Here is a 20,610-nt window from a genome sequence, read left to right on the forward strand (position 1 = left end):
AAATATGTGGAGATTAGATCTACTGTGAAAATTTGTGTTACGACTGATTTCCAACCACCAATTAATAGTTTTCGTAAATAAAATAAAATAAAAATAAGTTAGAATTGATTGGTTCAATAATTATCCATATATTAATACGTGAAGCAAAAACTTTGTACCCTTTTTTACGAAAATTGCGCGGACGGAGGAGTATGAAATTTCCCACACTTATAGAGAATATAGAGGTGTGCTGAATGTTATTTTTTTTTAATTATGCATAAAAAATGCATTAAATCAATAAAAAAAACATTACACACACATATATACTCTTTGTTTATTGTCAAACTTTTGTTATTGTTACAGTCTGTGGTCAAATTGAGAATAAATTAATACTGTTTGTCTTTAATATTATTATTTGTCTACAGTGTAGTCTTAGCGAAATATGTGATTATAGAAGTATAATTTGTCTTTGACAATGTAACCATAATAATTTTAAAACTTATAATTTCAATTCAATATAGCTGAATATTAACTACTGGGGGACCACTAGTTTTTATATAAATTTACGAATTATTTAAAATTTCGCTACGTAATCATTTGGGAGGTGACTCCCGCCCGCATAAATTCTTTGAACTGGAAAGATAAAGTCAAACTGGAATACCTTTTTACTACGTTTGTCCCTAGCTTAGGAGATAACGCCTTATTTTGTTCGCGGAGTCTATATAAAAGGCGTTTAATGTTAAGAAGAAAAGAATAAATAATAGTTAAAAAAAAACTAAAAAAACACGCTTTATATAAAATTCAACTTAAAAGATAGAAAATAAATTTTAATAAATTTAAATTGAAAAAAGTTTAAAAAAATTAATATTATATTTTATTGTAAGAAAAGCGTGGGGTGCTTTTTAAGATATTATTGTAATAATAATTCTTCTACTCATATCTGTCAGAAAAATATTTATAACTAATAACACCATTTACCCCACGCTTTTTTTAGTTTTTTTAAACTATTATTTATTTTTCATTTTTTAGCTGAATTTCAATATTTTTTTAAATGTTGAGTTTTCATCGGGCCTCGATAAACCTACAAAGTATGGCCGTTTAAAGTGGGTCAAAATCGCGTCTAAAGGAGTCAGATACAAACATACAAACATACACACAAGTGAAGCTAATATAAAGCGGGTAAAAAAATGGTGCACCTGGAAGAAGTGAAACTTCTTTTGCGGTGTGTAGTATTGTGATTTTCTTCATTTCTTATTCTTAAATCATATTTCTCTTGTAATAGGGAATGCTGTGTATAAAAGAAAGGTCCTAGCTCGCTTTGTCATCTCCCTCTCTCCACGGTCGAGTGGTTCGCGAGACGCTCTGTCTATTCTCTCACTCTTGCTCGTTCTAAATTGTATCTTTTCTCTCTAGCCGTAACGAATCTGTCGCGAGTTTAATTTTACTCTAAACGCGCCTAAAGAAGTTTCGCTTCAAAAATGACAAACAAATAAAATTTATTTGATAAGTAATTTTATAAGCGAGATTTGCTAGTTTTAAATATTCCAAATTTTAAAAGAACAAGGGGGTTCTTTAAGCGAAGCAACATCATAGCAATGGTCTATGTTAGACATATTCTGTTAAATATTATTTTTTATGTTAATTCCTGGTACGATCGACTCGATTCCGGACTGGTCCTAACCTATAGACGGAACGCAATGACTTTCTCGCCGGATCCGTGAAATTTCACACACACGGGGAATAATATATACGTTATTTTGTTATGGTAAGAGACTTGACCCGGGCGACGCCGGGTGTATCTGCTATACTCAGCGGGTCGCGATTCCGATCCGGTTGTAGATTCAACGAAGCACTGCTCTTGCTAGGGCCAGTCTTTGCAAACTCTCTCAGGTTGCACAGGAATTTCAACCTTATGCCTTCAACAATCCTCAAGACCTTCAATAAACATCAAGTCCTTAAATTCCACCACTTGGGACTGGGGGTAAACGAAGGGTAGTCATTGAAGAGTCATCCATTTTATTTATTTATTGCTTATTAGGGTGGTCGAGCTCACAGCCCACCTGGTGTTAAGTGGTTATTGGAGCCCATAGACATCTACGACGCAAATGCGCCACCCACCTTGAGATATAAGTTCTAAGATCTCAAGTATTCTTTATTTTTACACACAGTTAATAAAATACAGTAATTGCGATAAGATATAAAAATGGCGAGCTTAACTCGTGTATAGTTACAATAGTTAACAAGTATAGTTATAATGGCTGCCCCACCCTTCAAACCGAAACGCATTACTGCTTCACGGCAGAAATAAGCACGGTAGTGGTACCTACCATCAGTAAACTCACAAGAGGTCCTACCACCAGTAAACTCACAAGAGGTCCTACCACCAGTTATCTGCCGATTTCTGCGAAGAAAGAACTTTAAAAGAGAAAACCAATTCTTGTTACCAGGAGAGCATAGATCTCAGGACTTCTAATTTCAAAGTTTCTCAAATCAGTGCCGATCATCCCGGAATTCCTGTACGACATCCGGCACCCGGACGCTCCGCTGTCGCTCTCCCTGGATGAGGTCACGACCACGCCGCCTCCCCCCACCCCCTACTGCCCGTGTCTGGAGAAGAACGAAACCGTCACCGTCGAGAATGTAACCCACAGTAAGTCATGGAATCTCTACTTTGATATGACTTTGAGGCCAAGGGTCGTGGGTCTGATTCCCGCATTGGACAAACATTCGTGTGATGAACAGATTTGTTTGCTCTTTGTCTGAGTGTGTATCATCTATATATGTTTATATTGAAACGTATATAAGTAAGTATGTATGTCAGTCTCTGGTACCAATAACATAGGGAACCCTAATATAGGGTCCGATAGCCATTGACATTCTGTTTGGGAAGAAGGCTTTTTTTTATTATTGCTTCGATGGGTAGACAGACGAGCCCACAGCCCACCTGGTGTTAAGTGGTACCGGAACCCATAGACACTTACAACGTAAATGCCGCCACCCACCTTGAGATATGAGTTCTAAGGTCTCAGTATAGTTACAACGGCTGCCTCACCCTTCAAACCGAAACGCATTACTGCTTCACGGCAGAAATAGCGGTGGTACCTACCCGTGCGGACTCACAAGAGGTCCTACCACCAGGCTCATAGACTATTCTGGTAAAACCTAACCTAGACAGAACGTAAAACTGGTTCGCATCCAAAATAAAATTTTGTAGTACCGTCCATACATGTGATGGAATCTTTGAACGTAATCCTCTCCGACTTCGCGCCATCCGATTAACTAGAAAATTCGCACACGCTTCAAGGAACAATAAGATTAAATTATAGCCCCTTTTTTATTGCTTTTTATGGACCACTTGGGGTTAAATGGGAGCCGGAGCCCATAGACATTTATAACATAAATAACCAACGCTCAACTTGGGAGATGAGTTCTAAGGTCTCAGTTTTAACAGTACAACGGCTGCCCCACCCTTCGAACGGGAATACATTACTGCTTCACGGCAGAAATAGGCAGGGTACGGACTCACAAAACATCCTACCACCGGTACCATCATTCATAATTCTCCTGCCCTTCTCCCAGTCACCTGGGGTCGGCGCAACATGTTTTCTCCTTCCATACTCCTCTATCATATACCATTTCTTCGCTCACTCCTTTCGTATAGATATCGTCTTTCACGCAATCCATCCATTTCTTCTTAGGTCTACCTCTTCCTCTAAAGCCGTAGTTAAAACTCTATTAAAATCTGTATAACATATGTCTATATTCGAGTGTTGAAATTCGTTTAAGCCAAGGGTTCTCAAACTTATTTTGTCTAGTGCCCACTTTGAGAATAAATTATTTTTTAGTGCCCCTTTTTTTTCACGTACCTAAAAGCGAGCTATAGCGAGAGCTCAGTCGGTGTCTAAGAGTCCTCCTAGATGAAATTGCAAATTGCCCCCCAAGCCTCTACACAACGCTCCCATTTTTTTTCTGGATTTCTCACCGCCCCCCTTTAGGCCTGCAGCGCCCATAAGGGGGCGTTATCGCCCACTTTGGGAAAGGCTGGTTTAAGCGATATTTTTGCAACTTTACAGGAGAGCCATTTAAAGCTACTGGCTTCCTAAGTTCACCCAAGTTCGCTATTATCAGTTTTAACACTACTTTTGAGGTTTCTTTTTAAAGATTAAATCCTGATTTCCAGTCAACATTACCGCGGAGAAGGAATTCCGTCATCAGGAGCTCATCCACGAGACAGTCGCCGTCGGAGTAATGTTCGCCAGCAAAGCGATGGTACAACTACTCGCCAATCCATTTGTGGGACCGCTTACTCACAAGTGAGTAGGGTTAGGGGAGAGTGAAATAAAATAAAATAAAAAAATATTGCTTAAATGGGTGGACGATCTCACCTGGTGTTAAATGGTTACTGAAGCCCCATAGACATCTACAACGTAAATGCGCCACATACCTTGAGATATAAGTTCTAAGGTCTCAAGTATAGTTACAACGGCTGCCCCGCCCTTCAAACCGAAGCGCATTAGTGCTTCACGGCAGAAATAGGCAGGATGATGATACCGATGGCGAACTCACAAGACGTCCTACCACCAGTGATTACGTAAATTCTAATTTTGCGGGTTTGATTTTTATTACACGATGTTATTTCTTCACCGTGGAAATCAATTGTGAACATTTGTTGAGTACGTATTTCATTAGAAAAATTGGTACCCGCCTGCGGGATTCCAACACCGGTTCATCGCTAGATACGAATGCACCGGACGTTTTATCCTTTAGGCCACGGCGACTGTATTAAAATTATTTTGAATTTGAATTTCAGTTTCTTATTATTTTAAAATGTTACTTACTATGTTTTGATAACAATTTCATAATGATTTCTTCCTAAAACCTATCATTTAGTTTCATAAGTGAAAAAATCATTTTTTTGATGTTAAAAGCTATGTAAGGGGTTCATAAAAAATTTAGAAATGTTACAGTGGGGCATAGCATAAAAAAGGTTGGGAAACACTGGTTTAGAGGTAAGTAAGCACTTTCATGAACGTCAGAAATGCTAGGAGCACAGCCAAATCGCAGAGGCCTCTTCGCAAAGACAGCTTGAAGATGGACACGTCTTTAGAACAATGTGTCTGTGGCGAGATTCGAACCCCAGCACAAGCGCGTCCCCAATTACGGATAGACCAGCCGTCCTATCTTCTAGACCATACCGACTTAAGCCCCTTTTTATTTCAGAATCGGCTACAGCGTTCCTATGTTCACGGGCTTCGTACTAATGTTCCTGTCTACACTAAGTATGTATTCTTTTTTTTTATTGCTTAGATGATTGAACGCGCTCACAGCCTAGTGTTAAGTGGTTACTGGAGCACACAGACGTCTACAACGTAAATGCGCCACCCACCTCGAGATATAAGTTCAAAGGTCCCAGTATAGTTACAGCGGCTGCTCCGCCCTTCAAACCGAAACGCATTACTGCTTCACCGCAGAAATAGGCTGGGTGGGGGTGCCTACCCGCGCGGACTTACAAGACGTCCTACCACCAGTAAAACAGACACTTAGCGGTCAATAAGCCAACATTAACGTGTGATTCTGAAGAGACACTAAATCAACAATAAATGCAATTGACATAATTTCGCTCCTTCATGATGATTTCTCGGAGATAACTCAAAGATCGCTGTAGGAAGATGTTAGCTCTGATAGACACAGCCCACAGAGTTCCTCACTGGATATTCTCAGTAGATCGCGATTCTGAACCGGTAGTAAATTCAGCGAAGCACTGCTCTTGCTAGGGCTAGTATTAGCAATCTCTCTCACCGACCGGGCGTAATTGAAATAGCCCTTAGGCTACCAGCAAATAGGGAGGGAAAGAGCCGCAGTCCAAAAATGGTTTCGTTGCCAAACTTGACAAAGGACCAATGCTTAACTTCCTCTTCCAGTATTCGCCTTTGGTCGCTCATACGGAGTACTCTTCGTAGCTCGTGCGCTGCAAGGCATAGGATCCTCGTGTTCCTCCGTGTCAGGAATGGGTATGCTCGCCGAAAGATATCCTGATGATAAGGTACACTCCATTCCTCTCTTCTTAGAACTTTGAATTTGCCAGATATAAGCAGCTTGGTCGTATCGCCAAGAAAACTGGTGGTATATTGTTTGTACCAAACGAGCACGCGGACTACAAAGCGATCATCACTATAGCTTATGGACTTTTTTTATTACTTAGATAGGCTTAGATGGACGAGCCCACAGCCCACCTGGTGTTAAGTGGTTACTGGAGCCCATCTACGACGTAAATGCGCCATCCACCTTGAGATATAAGTTCTAAGATCTCAGTATAATTACAACGGCTATCCCACCCTGCAAACCGAAACGCATTACTGCTTCACGGCAGAAATAGGCGGGGTGGTGGTAAGTATCCGCGCGGACTCACAAGACGTCCTACCTACCACCAGTAAAACATCCGATAACATTAGCCTATCGCTAAATCCGATAACATTCAGATTTCTATTTTATTCAGTTTTTTCTTTAATGCAAGTTGCTATTGCAATATTTGAGGCTAGATTTATTTTAATCTAAATAGGCAGACAAACTTATAAGCCATCTGACGTTAAGTTACCCGAGCCCATAGACCACAACAAAGAGTTTAAAAAGTCTCGATTTTTATAGTAACAATTTTCGATTGCAACTCAAAAAGTACCAGGTTCGCATAATGACGAGGAAGTATTCCAATAGGAACGCGGCAACGCTATGGGCATCGCACTCGGCGGTCTCGCTTTGGGCGTACTCATCGGCCCTCCGTTCGGCGGATTGATGTATGAGTTCGTGGGGAAGACTGCCCCTTTCCTGATGCTCTCCGCCTTGGCTCTCGGCGATGGATGTAAGCTTCACTTGGGATATAATATGCCTTTTGAAGAACCTATATAACTTTTTTTCAACACCTTACGCCCTCCTGGTCTTCGATTCCAGTACTGCAGCTGATGATACTTCAGCCGGGTGTCGTGAGGCAAGAGACGGAGCCCCCTTCTCTGAAGCAACTTGTGACCGATCCATACATATTGATTGCGGCTGGTAAGTCAGTGAAATGCCGACGTAGACTTCAATCCACTGCGTTCCTCGCCGGATATTGTCAGCGGGTCGCGATTTCGATCCGGTGGTAGATTTAGCGAAGCACTGCTCTCGCTAGGGCCAGTGTTAGCGACTCCTCCCAGATTAGAGAACCCGTGAGCTCACCTATCCGTGAGTAGCTGGAATAGTCCTGTAGGCTTCCAATAGGTAGCAAAAAAAAGCAGACTTGTGAATTCTCAAACGACCAAACCAAAAAAGACGTTATTTTCACGAAGATTTATCGAAATAACAACAAAATTAGGAAATGATTAAAATAATTTCGGACAGAAACCAATCAATAATAGTTGATTAACTTATATTTTTATTGGGAGACTACACATTTAAGTCAATTATTTTCAAAGTATTCAAAGTGTGTTTGTATAATTATATTTAAATCAATTATTATATTTTTTCTTATTTCTCAGATAAAATGCACCTACCACACTACGAATTAGTACGAATAAATAATAAATATTTGTAGCTACCACAGGACTTTCTACTCCATTGTTGACTGGTAGAGAATGCCTCAAGCATTAAGTCCGTCACTGTATTTTTGTGCATAAAGCTAAATGTGAAGAATATGTACTTATTAAGATGAAGTTATTTCTTTAGGAAATTTATTAATATATTCTTTTTAATACTGTATAAACTATTATATGCATGTATTTGTGTATTTATGTATGTATGTATATGTGATTGTGTATATATGTATGTAACGTCCGTCTGGTGTAGTGGTAAGTGACATGATCACTACACTAGGGGGTCGCGGGTTCGAATCCCGCCAAGGGAAGATATTTGTATGATAAATATAAATATATTTTCCAGGGTTATGGATGTATATTAAATATATGTGGGATCGCGGTGCACAATGAAATTAGCGAATTTGTTAAATTTTATTTAATCATCAGTTCACAAAAATACACGTCTTTTCTTATTTCGTCTTAATCAATCTGTCACTTATACTTCATGCACCATCTGTCATCTGTCAGGTCGGTGTGGCCAATGGTTACACCTAAATATTCCCACACGGCCGTCCTGCTCAGTCGTCTGTCCCAGATGACTCATACTCGACAGCATCAGCGACCCAAGGTTTCATCATATCCGCGGAGCTACTGGTGTGATGGGGTCCTTCACCTTGACCAATCCTCTGGAGATCATAACGGTCGTTCCTCTTCTTTTTCACGACTTCATAAGGTCCTAAGTATCTTGGATGCAGTTTGTAGCCTTGCACAAATTGTGTCCTCTTGATAGCAACAAGATTTCCTACTTCATATTCTCTGGGTTTCCTTCGTCTTCGGTTAAAATTTCTTCTATTCTCATCTTGAATTTTTTGTATGTTCTCCCTTGCTTTCTTCCTCAAGTCTTCTCTTTCATCACAGAAAAATTTAAGATTCTCTTCATTAATTAAATTGTAGATAGCTTCATTTTTATTATTAATTTTGACTCCTGTCAGTAATTCAAAGGGTGACATCTTAATGCTTCTTTGAAATGAACCATTTAAGCATCTCTGGATATTACTGATGTGTTTGTACCACTTGGTGGGATCATCTGCTGATAATTTACTTAGAGCATCAATTATTATCTGATGGACTCTCTCAACCTGACCATTACCTCTAGGTTGGCCAGTAGTAATAATGTGATGTAAGATTCCTTCAGTTTCACAAAATTCTTTAAAAGTGTTGGATGTAAAGGAGGTACTTCTGTCACTAATAATCCTCTGTGGTGAACCAAAAGTCTGTTGTTGAATCTTCAGTTTGTCAATAACTTCATCAGTGGACAAAGTCTTTGTTGGGTAAATCCATGTAAATTTTGTGAATCCATCTACAACTGTGAGTATATACTTGTAATTCTTATTTGTTGATGTCAACGGTCCCAAATGGTCAATATGGTAAGTAGATAGTGGTATGTCTCCTTTGTCTATGGCATGCAGAAAACCTTCGGATTTTCCCTTTTTATGTGAAATTAAAATACACTCTAAGCAGTTTTCTAATACTGATTTGATCTTATCTTTCATGTTTTCAAAGTAATAGTTTCTGGAAATCAATTCTTCTGTTTTAATTAATCCAAAATGTCCCTTGTCATGATTTTTTCTAATAATTTCATTTTGCATTTTCTTAGGTACCACCATTAATTTTTTTCCATCTTTTATTTTCCATAATATTCCAGCTTCAATCATAAAGTCATCATAATGTTCTTTTTCTAAGACCTTTTTAATCAGTTTTATTTTTAGGTCATCATCTTGTGCTCTACGGAGGCGGGCGGTTGTGTCGGTAAGTATAAAGATGTTTTCTACAGGTTGTCTACTGAGAGCGTCAGCATGCTTCATTCTTATTCCAGGTCTATGTTCAATAGTGTAATTATATTCTTCAAGCAACAGAGCCCAGCGTGCTACTCTTGGAGGTAAGTCTTTTTTCTTTAGAGTTGTTGTCAGAGCAGAGCAGTCAGTGATTATTTTGAAATGGATTCCAAGCAGGTAAACTCTGAATTTCTTGATAGCTTCAACAACAGCTAAAACTTCTAAATAGTAACTATGATACTTCTTTTCTGCAGGTGAAGTCTTCCTGCTCATGTAGTAGACTGGATGCATCTTATTATCTTTCAGGTTTCTTTGTAATAATACAGCTCCATAGCCGTCAGCACTTGCATCAGTGTGGAGTTCGGTTTCTAAGTCTTGATTGTAGATCTGCAAAACTGGTGATTGACACAGAATAGTTCTGAGGGTCTCAACTGCCTTCTCACATTCTTCGTCGTAATTGAAAATAACACCTTTTTTCAAAAGGTTGGTTAACGGTCTTGCTATAAGAGAATAATTTTTGATAAATTTTCTGAAATATCCTGTAAGTCCAAGAAATGATTGTAAAGTCTTAATATTGTGTGGGGTTGGAAAACGAGCAACAGCAGTCACTTTCTCTTTTGATGGACTGATTTTACCATCCTCAATGATATAACCCAAATAGTTAATTTTCTTCTGCATAAATTGACATTTACTCCAGTTGAAAGTTAGTCCATATTCTTCAGCTCTGTATAAAACTTTTTGTAACTTCTCAATACCTTCTTTAGGAAGTTTAAATGGCAGGATCAAATCATCTAAATAGGTCAACACCACACCATCCAAGATCAGGTCCTGAAACACATCATTAACAAATCTCTGGAACACAGAGGGTCCAACGGAGAGACCAAAAGGCATTTTTTGAAATTCGAATTGGGCACGAGGAGTCACAAACGATGTATACTTCTGGCTCTCCTTGCAAACATTAACATGAAAAAATCCATTTTTCAGGTCCAATGTTGTAAACATTGTAGCGTCTTTCAACCTGTCTATCTGGTCTTCTATGAGTGGAAGAGGAAATCTCTCTTTAATTATCTTTTTGTTTAGTTTTCGATAGTCGACACACAGTCGATATCCTTTATTCTTCTTTTTTGCCAGTACTATTGGACTTGCAAAGTCTGAATTACTTGGTTTAATTATACCATCCTTTAGCCATTCCTTAATTTGTTTATCTACAATTTCTAGTTCTAAAGGGGATAGGCGTCGTGGATTCTGGTACACTGGGGTTTCATCAGTAAGTAATAACTTTAATTCAACTTTGGATTATTTACAACATTTTCCAGGGTCATATTCTGTCAGTATTTTCTCAATCTGATCTTTATATTTGAAATTTCCTATAATCATTGGTTCCTCAGCCTGATCCTCTAACATTGTGAGTTGTAAAATTCTTTTAGCAGAAATAACACCAGACTTAAAACTGAGTTCTATGTCCTGTAATATTGGGTTCCCTATTATTACATCAACTGGTATTTTGTCATCTTCGATTATATAGAACGTTGCTTCACATTGGCAACCATCAATCTCAATTCTTGGAGTACATGAGCCTCTTGTATGTACCTCACAGTCACCAATGCCTGTCAGGCTTTGTACTAAATCAGGATGGTAGTTACAAGTGTCGCCATGTATTTGAGTAAATGTAGATTCATTCATTAGGTTCACATCACTGCCAGTGTCAATAAGTGATTTTACCATAACATTATTGATCAAAACTTCTTTGTAGGGTGCTTGGCTATCATTCTCCTTGTTACATTTTATTTCTAGAGTCTTCTTTATATTTTTGGGACAGTCAGTTGACTTATGACCAAAGTCATTACAACGGAAGCACTTTATTCCTTTAGAGCAGCCTGAAGATTCATGATCTAGGTCTCCGCAGTTGAAACATCTCTTCTTAGGTAATGGTTTCTTCCATCCAGATGTTGTAGGCTTGGATGTTGTTGATTGATTATAAGCTTTGTTTGACGTTCGACATTTCTTCTTTATTTCAGCATATAAATCAAGTTTTTTCCTAAATTCTTTAATGTTGGAAGCCCCATATAGTATAGTTTTATTCATTTCATTGTCAGGGATGCCATCAATGATGTATTCCATTAGGGCGTCATCTTCAATATTTCCGAGTACTGCTAGTTCTTTGAGTTGCAAAAAATATTGTTGGTAGGTTTCACCTGGTTTCATCTTCCTATTTGATATGGTCTTGTGAATGGCTGCGCTGTTCAGATGTAGTCCAAATTCCTCTTTTAATCCCGTTTTCAAGAGTTCCCATGTAGTCGTACTAGTCAAAGATCTCAGGAACAATTTTGCTGTCCCCTTCAAAAGCCTTTTTGCGTAGATCAGTTTTTCAATGCCCGTCCATTGCATGAGATTAGCGATATCTTCAAAATCCTTTATAAAGGTATCCACGCCGTATGCATCGTCACCAGAAAATGCAGTCATAGATTTTTCTAATTCGCAGAAGGAAATTTGTGGAGCAGGTTCAGCAAAGCATTCTTCGTCTTCTTTAGCACCCTTCCGAGGCATTTTACTATCAATAGAATTCTTTGTAAACGTCTTCACGTGAAATTTGAAATGTGAAAATACCCTCACTTTTTCCCGTGTGCGTAGTCTTTGTTCGCAACTTTTGTACACTGATCACCGATCTTGATGTCTATTTCGATCCCGGACGAGCCCCCAAAGTTTTGTGGGATCGCGGTGCACAATGAAATTAGCGAATTTGTTAAATTTTATTTAATCATCAGTTCACAAAAATACACGTCTTTTCTTATTTCGTCTTAATCAATCTGTCACTTATACTTCATGCACCATCTGTCATCTGTCAGGTCGGTGTGGCCAATGGTTACACCTAAATATTCCCACATATATGTATGTGTATAATAAAAATCTTACATTTATTTCCGTTATCTGGTACCTGTAACACAAGTTCTTTACGAACTTATCACGGGAACAGTTGACGTGGCGTGATTGTTAGTAAATATTTATAACTTATAACTTATAACTTATTTATATACTTTTTTTGTGTATATATTTGTAAATTAAAATAAATTTCATTGCACCTACCACTATTCACTCTGCACTAACTTTGGTTGACTGGTAGAGAATGCCTTAGGCAATTAAGTCCGCCAATGTAAATTTTATACGAAGTGTAATAAATAAATAAATAAATAAAATTCATTATTCTTCATTTTTCAAATATGGAAATTGCCTTCATGCGACGCCATTGTGGCCAAAAAATTTAAAAAGGACATTGGATTTGAAGTTTTTTTTACCCAACAGGAGCCATTACTTTCGCAAATGTTGGCATAGCCATGCTGGAGCCGAGCCTGCCGATTTGGATGGCGGACACCATGGAAGCCAGGAGGTGGCAGCAGGGAGTCGCTTTCCTTCCCGCCAGCATCTGCTATCTGATAGGTACGTGAACAAATTTTACTGGTGGTAGGACCTCTTGTGAGACCGTGCGGGTAGGTAACACCACCCTGCCTATTTCTGCTGTGAAGCAATAATGAGATTCGGTTTGAAGTGTGGGACAGTCGTTGTAACTATAGAACTTATATCTCAAGGTGGGTGGCGCATTTACGTTGTAGATGTCTATGGGCTCCAGTGACCACTTAACACCAGGTGGGCTGTGAGCTCGTTCACCCATCTAGAAATTTGTTTGTCATTCGTAAGAAATAGTACCAGGAGCGCATAAATGCAAAGAGCGTTTCGAAATCAATTTTCGACATAGCTATTCTGTTTCAGGCACCAATCTTTTCGGCCCCCTCGGACACAAAATGGGTCGCTGGCTGGCCGCCTGCTCCGGACTCGTCATCATTGGACTCTGCCTCATCTTTGTGAGTTGATTTAAAAAAAAACTTAATTTAATTACGAAATCTTCCTCTAACTCGAAATTTGAAATACCAGTTCAATACAATGACGATAAACTGGTAAAATATATGGGAGCTCATTTGATACCTTCACGAACTCATCAGGTCCTAGTACTTTTTTTTTAAATATTTAATTTTATTTTACGTAAAAACAAGCCGACGTCCTATTTGGCGTTATGTTAATGCTGAAGCAAAAGTTACCTGATTAAAGAAATCCATAGACAATGGCGAATGTCACCTACATTGAATAATAAAAAAATCTACATTGCATTCTACATCTGTCCCATCCAATATATGTAAGCCTAAACACATAAATGCTACGTCATAGAAATAGCTAGGTGGTACCAGTGGAGGTCAAGAGTAAACCATGTTTGAGCACATATTTAGACAAAATAGTAGCTAATAAGAGTAACCTTCCTATACACGGTATTTTTTTGAACGATTCCACTCTAACACGTAAAGAAAAACAAAACTCTCTTATAACACGGTAATTCTACAACACGAAAATGAGATTTTGATGTGAAACATTTATAGCCGCACGTAAAAACGATTTCTGGCGTGGCGACGCATTGACTGTGCGATTCTCTCCCACTCGATCCGGCGTTAAACCATCTCTTTCGCTACACTGAGCTCGGATACCTATAGTGTGTACTCCGTAGTGTATACAGTGTTGTTTACTACAGTACACATAACATTCCGATAGAGGCACCCGTCACGTGCGGACGTGCTCATCGTCCACTCGATCGCCCGGTCTTTGTTCGCCCGGCTTTTGTTAGCCCGGCCATTGTTCGCGCGGCCTGTGTTTGTGGTACATCTGCCGACTAAGTGCTCTTTCTGGAAGTTTTTATTTGTTTTGTTTCCTTTTGTTGTTTCTGTGTTCGTGGTACATCTGCCGACAAAGTGGTTTCCTGCAAGTATTTATTTGTTTTGTTTCTTTTCGTAATTTCTGTTTTGTTGTGCTTTTTCTTTGTCCTATAGTAATCGCGCCGCATTGCCACCTGTGTTCAATAGAACCGCTCAGGTCCGAGAAGTTGGGGCCTCGCCGCAAGGCGAGTGTTTTCAAGACCCGGGGCCGCCCCACCTGGGTACTCAGCGATCATGGACGCTGTATTCGCGGAATTCCTCCGACTTCGCCACCCACAGCTCGCCTCGGAGTTTTTGGCCTTCAAGGCCAATCACACTGCGAGCCCTCTCGAGGACTCCGCCGCGCTCGCTGCTCCTGCGTCGCCTGTACCTGCGTGCAGAGCTTCTGCATTGAGCACCGCAGCCTCTGTCGTGCCTGCCGCTCCCGTGTCGCCTATACTGGCGAGAAAAGCTGCTGCGTCGTCCGCCGTGACCATCGTTTCAGCTGAGCGATCATCCGCGGCCTCCGTCGCGCCCTCTAAAACACCTACACTTGCTCGTAGGTCGCCTGCACCCGCCTCCTCGTGCTCCGACTCTGACTCGGACATGGAGGTCGACCTCGCCCCCGCCTCATCGACGGATGGATTCACCCTGGTACAGAAGGGTAAGAAGCGTGCCGCGGAGTCTCGAGCTCCCGCGGCCGCTAAAATTAGCAAAGCCGTGAACGCGTCGCGCCCCCGCCCTCAGACTCCCGTTGCGCCCCCAGCCCGTGCCACTCCGTCGCCGCGTCCGGTGGCACAAAATAAAACCCAGACCCCTCCCCCGGTTATCCTTCAGGAGAAGGCAGCTTGGGATCGAGTTTGCCTGGCCCTTAAGGCCAAAAATATAAATTTCACGAATGCCCGTAACCTCGCGAACGGCATTCAAATTAAGGTTCAAACACCCGACGACCATAGGGCCCTCTCTTCTTACCTCCGTAAGGAGCGTATAAGTTTCCATACGTATACGCTCCAGGAGGAGCGCGAACTCCGCGTTGTAATACGCGGAATCCCTAAAGAGTTAGATGTAGAGCTCGTAAAAGCCGACCTGTTAGAACAAGGCCTGCCAGTGAATTCTGTGCACCGTATGCACACCGGTCGCGGTAGGGAGCCATATAATATGGTTCTAGTCGCTCTCCAGCCTACCCCTGAGGGTAAGAAAATCTTTAACACACAGACCGTCTGTAGGCTCTCTGGTATCGCTGTCGAAGCCCCCCATAAAAAAGGCACTCCTAGCCAGTGCCATAACTGTCAATTGTACGGGCACTCTTCCCGTAACTGTCACGCGCGCCCCCGATGTGTTAAGTGTTTGGGCGATCACGCCACGGCCCTCTGCGCTCGCGACCAAAAAACCGCGACGGAACCGCCTAGCTGCGTCCTGTGTCGAACACAGGGTCACCCCGCGAATTACCGTGGTTGCCCCCGAGCCCCTAAAATAAATCGCCGCGTCGCCCGCCAAAACCGCCTCCGAGCTTCCGGCCCAGACATCAAAGCCTCGGCACCCTCTGCGTCGCAGGCTAAGCCAGCGTTCGTTCCGGCGGCGGTGCCCAGTGTCTCGGCCTGGGCAAAACCGCTGCCGTACACGAACACGGCTACAACTCCCTCCTCCGCGATTCGTCCCGCCCCCGCGACTCGTCCCTCTCCCGCGACTTGCCTTCCGACCGCGTCCGACAATCTCGCTTTAGCGATCGACTTCTTTCAGTCGATCAACTTTGAGCGCGTTAACGCTTTGGGCGACGCCATTCGCGCTGCCTCCACTGCACAACACTTTATCGCCGTTGTGCAGGAATACGCCGACGTATACGCGTCATTAAATACGTACGTCCTCCCCTCACTCCGCCGGTAATCAATGGCGTATATAAGTAGAATAAAGCCCCTATCCGTAACGATAGGATTTTTTAACGCTTACGGTCTCGCAAATCAACGTGATCAGGTTTCTGACTTTTTGCGTGACCACCAAATTGATATCTTTTTAGTGCAGGAGACCCTACTTAAGCCCGCGCGCCGTGACCCTAAAATCGCGAACTATAACATGGTCAGGAACGACAGGCTCTCTGCCCGTGGTGGTGGTACCGTCATTTACTATAGAAGAGCCCTGCATTGCGTCCCGCTCGATCCTCCCGCGCTCGCTAATATCGAAGCATCAGTGTGCCGAATCTCACTGACGGGACACGCGCCGATCGTTATCGCGTCCGTTTATCTTCCACCGGATAAGATCGTTCTAAGCAGTGATATCGAGGCGCTGCTCGGTATGGGGAGCTCTGTCATTCTGGCGGGCGACCTAAATTGTAAACACATCAGGTGGAACTCACACACCACAACCCCGAATGGCAGGCGGCTTGACGCGTTAGTCGATGATCTCGCCTTCGATATCGTCGCTCCGCTAACCCCGACTCACTACCCGCTAAATATCGCGCATCGCCCGGATACACTCGACATAGCGTTATTAAAAAACGTAACTCTGCGCTTACACTCGATCGAAGTAGTTTCAGAGTTAGATTCAGACCACCGTCCCGTCGTTATGAAGCTCGGTCGCGCTCCCGATTCCGTTCCCGTCACGAGGACTGTGGTGGATTGGCACACGCTGGGCATCAGCCTGGCTGAATCTGATCCACCATCGCTCCCGTTTAACCCGGACTCTATCCCGTCTCCTCAGGATACCGCTGAAGCCATAGACATCTTAACGTCACACATCACCTCGACATTAGATAGGTCATCGAAACAAGTTGTAGCGGAGGACTTCCTTCACCGCTTCAAATTGTCCGACGATATTAGGGAACTCCTTAGAGCTAAGAACGCCTCGATACGCGCCTACGACAGGTATCCTACCGCGGAAAATCGTATTCGAATGCGTGCCCTACAACGCGACGTAAAGTCTCGCATCGCCGAAGTCCGAGATGCCAGATGGTCTGATTTCTTAGAAGGACTCGCGCCCTCCCAAAGGTCTTACTACCGCTTAGCTCGTACTCTCAAATCGGATACGGTAGTAACTATGCCCCCCCTCGTAGGCCCCTCAGGCCGACTCGCGGCGTTCGATGATGACGAAAAAGCAGAGCTGCTGGCCGATACATTGCAAACCCAGTGCACGCCCAGCACTCAATCCGTGGACCCTGTTCATGTAGAATTAGTAGACAGTGAGGTAGAACGCAGAGCCTCCTTGCCACCCTCTGATGCGTTACCACCCGTCACCCCGATGGAAGTTAAAGACTTGATCAAAGACCTACGTCCTCGCAAGGCTCCCGGTTCCGACGGTATATCCAACCGCGTTATTAAACTTCTACCCGTCCAACTCATCGTGATGTTGGCATCTATTTTCAATGCCGCTATGGCGAACTGTATCTTTCCCGCGGTGTGGAAAGAAGCGGACGTTATCGGCATACATAAACCCGGTAAACCAAAAAATCATCCGACGAGCTACCGCCCGATTAGCCTCCTCATGTCTCTAGGCAAACTGTATGAGCGTCTGCTCTACAAACGCCTCAGAGACTTCGTCTCATCCAAGGGCATTCTTATCGATGAACAATTCGGATTCCGTACAAATCACTCATGCGTTCAACAGGTGCACCGCCTCACGGAGCACATTCTTGTGGGGCTTAATCGACCAAAACCGTTATACACGGGAGCTCTCTTCTTCGACGTCGCAAAAGCGTTTTTTTTTTTTTTTTTTTTTTTATTGCTTAGATGAGTGGACGAGCTCACAGCCCACCTGGTGTTAAGTGGTTACTGGAGCCCATAGACATCTACAACGTAAATGCGCCACCCACCTTGAGATATAAGTTCTAAGGTCTCAATTATAGTTACAACGGCTGCCCCACCCTTCAAACCGAAACGCATTACTGCTTCACGGCAGAAATAGGCAGGGTGGTGGTACCTACCCGTGCGGACTCACAAGAGGTCCTACCACCAGTAAAGAAAAAAAGCGTTCGACAAAGTCTGGCACAATGGTTTGATTTTCAAACTATTCAACATGGGCGTGCCGGATAGTCTCGTGCTCATCATACGGGACTTCTTGTCGAACCGCTCTTTTCGATATCGAGTCGAGGGAACCCGCTCCTCCCCACGACCTCTCACAGCTGGAGTCCCGCAAGGCTCTGTCCTCTCACCCCTCCTATTTAGCTTATTCGTCAACGATATTCCCCGGTCGCCGCCGACCCATTTAGCTTTATTCGCCGACGACACGACTGTTTACTATTCTAGTAGAAATAAGTCCCTAATCGCGAAGAAGCTTCAGAGCGCAGCCCTAGCCCTAGGACAGTGGTTCCGAAAATGGCGCATAGACATCAACCCAGCGAAAAGTACTGCGGTGCTATTTCAGAGGGGAAGCTCCACACGGATTTCCTCCCGGATTAGGAGGAGGAATCTCACACCCCCGATTACTCTCTTTAGACAACCCATACCCTGGGCCAGGAAGGTCAAGTACCTGGGCGTTACCCTGGATGCATCGATGACATTCCGCCCGCATATAAAATCAGTCCGTGACCGTGCCGCGTTTATTCTCGGTAGACTCTACCCCATGATCTGTAAGCGGAGTAAAATGTCCCTTCGGAACAAGGTGACACTTTACAAAACTTGCATAAGGCCCGTCATGACTTACGCGAGTGTGGTGTTCGCTCACGCGGCCCGCACACACATAGACACCCTCCAATCCCTACAATCCCGCTTTTGCAGGTTAGCTGTCGGGGCTCCGTGGTTCGTGAGGAACGTTGACCTACACGACGACCTGGGCCTCGAATCAATTCGGAAATACATGAAGTCAGCGTCGGAACGATACTTCGATAAGGCTATGCGTCATGATAATCGCCTTATCGTTGCCGCCGCTGACTACTCCCCGAATCCTGATCATGCAGGAGCCAGTCACCGTCGACGCCCTAGACACGTCCTTACGGATCCATCAGATCCAATAACCTTTGCATTAGATGCCTTCAGCTCTAATACTAGGGGCAGGCTTAGGGACCCCGGTAACCGTACTCGTCGAACTCGACAAAGAGGTCGACGTGCAACCTAACCCATGCATCAGCCCGCTGAGTTTCTCGCCGGATCTTCTCAGCGGGTCGCGATTCCGATCCGGTAGTAGATTCATTCGCGAAACAATTGCTCTTGAGTTGTTAGGTCTCCTTCGGAGGCGCTCGGGCAGTTGTTAGCAAATCCCACCCCTCTTGGCTGAGCCTTTGCTCGCCCACCTGTCCTGGTGAAACTGGAAAGGCCTTCGGGCCACCAGTAAACTTTCAATCATAAAAAAAAAAAAAAAAAAGTACACATAACCTGGGTTTTACTTGAAAACAAATTATTTTTTCGTAATATTTTATTTTATCATTATGACATATTTAGTTCCTATCACAATCTGTTCTTTTCTGCATATTACTTTTAGAAAATAATGTCGATGTTTCACTTCTGCCAGGCGTCCCGTGACGGCTCACGTTTTTTTTGTAATTAAAATTATTTAGAAAATTACATTAGGCACTACGAGCACACAATACATGGAATGACGGAAAATTTACTGCTTATTTTTTATGATTAATAGTTACAAAAATAATAGACGAATAATAGTCTCATATAACACGGTTTCACAAAACACGGGACTTTGTAGGACCGTAACTACCGTGTTTTATGTGAGTTACGTGCAATAGAATTTACTTCCACGCGCTTATGTTACCCTGGTACATCAGATCCCGATGGCTCGCAAGTTGGAGCACCTGATCATCCCCAACGCTGGTCTCGGCTTCGCCATCGGCATGGTGGACTCGTCCATGATGCCGGAACTGGGTTTCCTGGTCGACATCCGCCACGCAGCCGTCTATGGATCAGTTTACGCCATCGGAGACACGGCCTTCTGCTTGGGATACGCTGTCGGTAAGCGTATACAAATGAGTATTCAAGAAGAATTTACTCCTTCTATAATATTTTAAATATTCAGACCGTTTGTGTATCCTACTATCTTATCCTACTAATATTATAAACGCAAAAATTTGTAAGAATTTATGGATGTATATTTGTTATTCTTTGACGCAAAAACTACTCAATGGATTTTGAGGAAACTTTACTATTAAAGCTTGCACATCAGAATAGCACATAGGCTATAGTTTATAAAGATATAGTGTGAATTACGGTAGGCAGTGGATTGGCTCTGCTGCTGGCATTGCTGACGTCCATGGGCAACAGTAACCACTCACCATCATCACCTCACAGGGGGAATAAAAAGAATAAGTTGAGACATTGCATTTTCTAATCTAACGCCTCTTTCAATTAGGTCCCGCGTTCTCTGGCGCCCTGGTAAATAGCATCGGCTTCGAGTGGATGCTGGTCATCATCGCCATCCTGAACTTCGCCTACGCCCCGTTCCTGCTGTTGTTGCGTTCTCCCCCAGCCCGCGACGAGAAACAGGTGATTAAAATACCATCATCATCCATCTTCATCTCCAGCAGTGATCTCACGTAGATTTTCGCCATATAAACTCCGGTGGACTATAGCTAATTAACACGTT

At 42.8% G+C, this 20,610-nt stretch overlaps 1 protein-coding gene across 1 annotated transcript in view; it reads left to right on the forward strand.

The window, feature by feature from the left end:
• Positions 1 to 20,610, forward strand: part of LOC101741951 (synaptic vesicular amine transporter) — a 47,307-nt gene that overhangs the window by 16,234 nt on the left and 10,463 nt on the right. Inside the window, exons 3-12 of the mRNA XM_038019939.2 lie at positions 2,474 to 2,629; positions 4,160 to 4,292; positions 5,200 to 5,258; positions 5,901 to 6,022; positions 6,691 to 6,835; positions 6,925 to 7,026; positions 12,659 to 12,793; positions 13,124 to 13,215; positions 19,796 to 19,979; positions 20,377 to 20,510. Of these exons, the coding sequence (XP_037875867.1) occupies positions 2,474 to 2,629; positions 4,160 to 4,292; positions 5,200 to 5,258; positions 5,901 to 6,022; positions 6,691 to 6,835; positions 6,925 to 7,026; positions 12,659 to 12,793; positions 13,124 to 13,215; positions 19,796 to 19,979; positions 20,377 to 20,510 (1,262 nt within the window). The remainder of the gene's footprint in view (positions 1 to 2,473; positions 2,630 to 4,159; positions 4,293 to 5,199; positions 5,259 to 5,900; positions 6,023 to 6,690; positions 6,836 to 6,924; positions 7,027 to 12,658; positions 12,794 to 13,123; positions 13,216 to 19,795; positions 19,980 to 20,376; positions 20,511 to 20,610) is intronic.

This window comes from Bombyx mori, chromosome 24 (genome assembly GCF_030269925.1).
Source record: "Bombyx mori chromosome 24, ASM3026992v2".
Taxonomy (NCBI): Eukaryota; Metazoa; Arthropoda; class Insecta; order Lepidoptera; family Bombycidae; genus Bombyx; species Bombyx mori.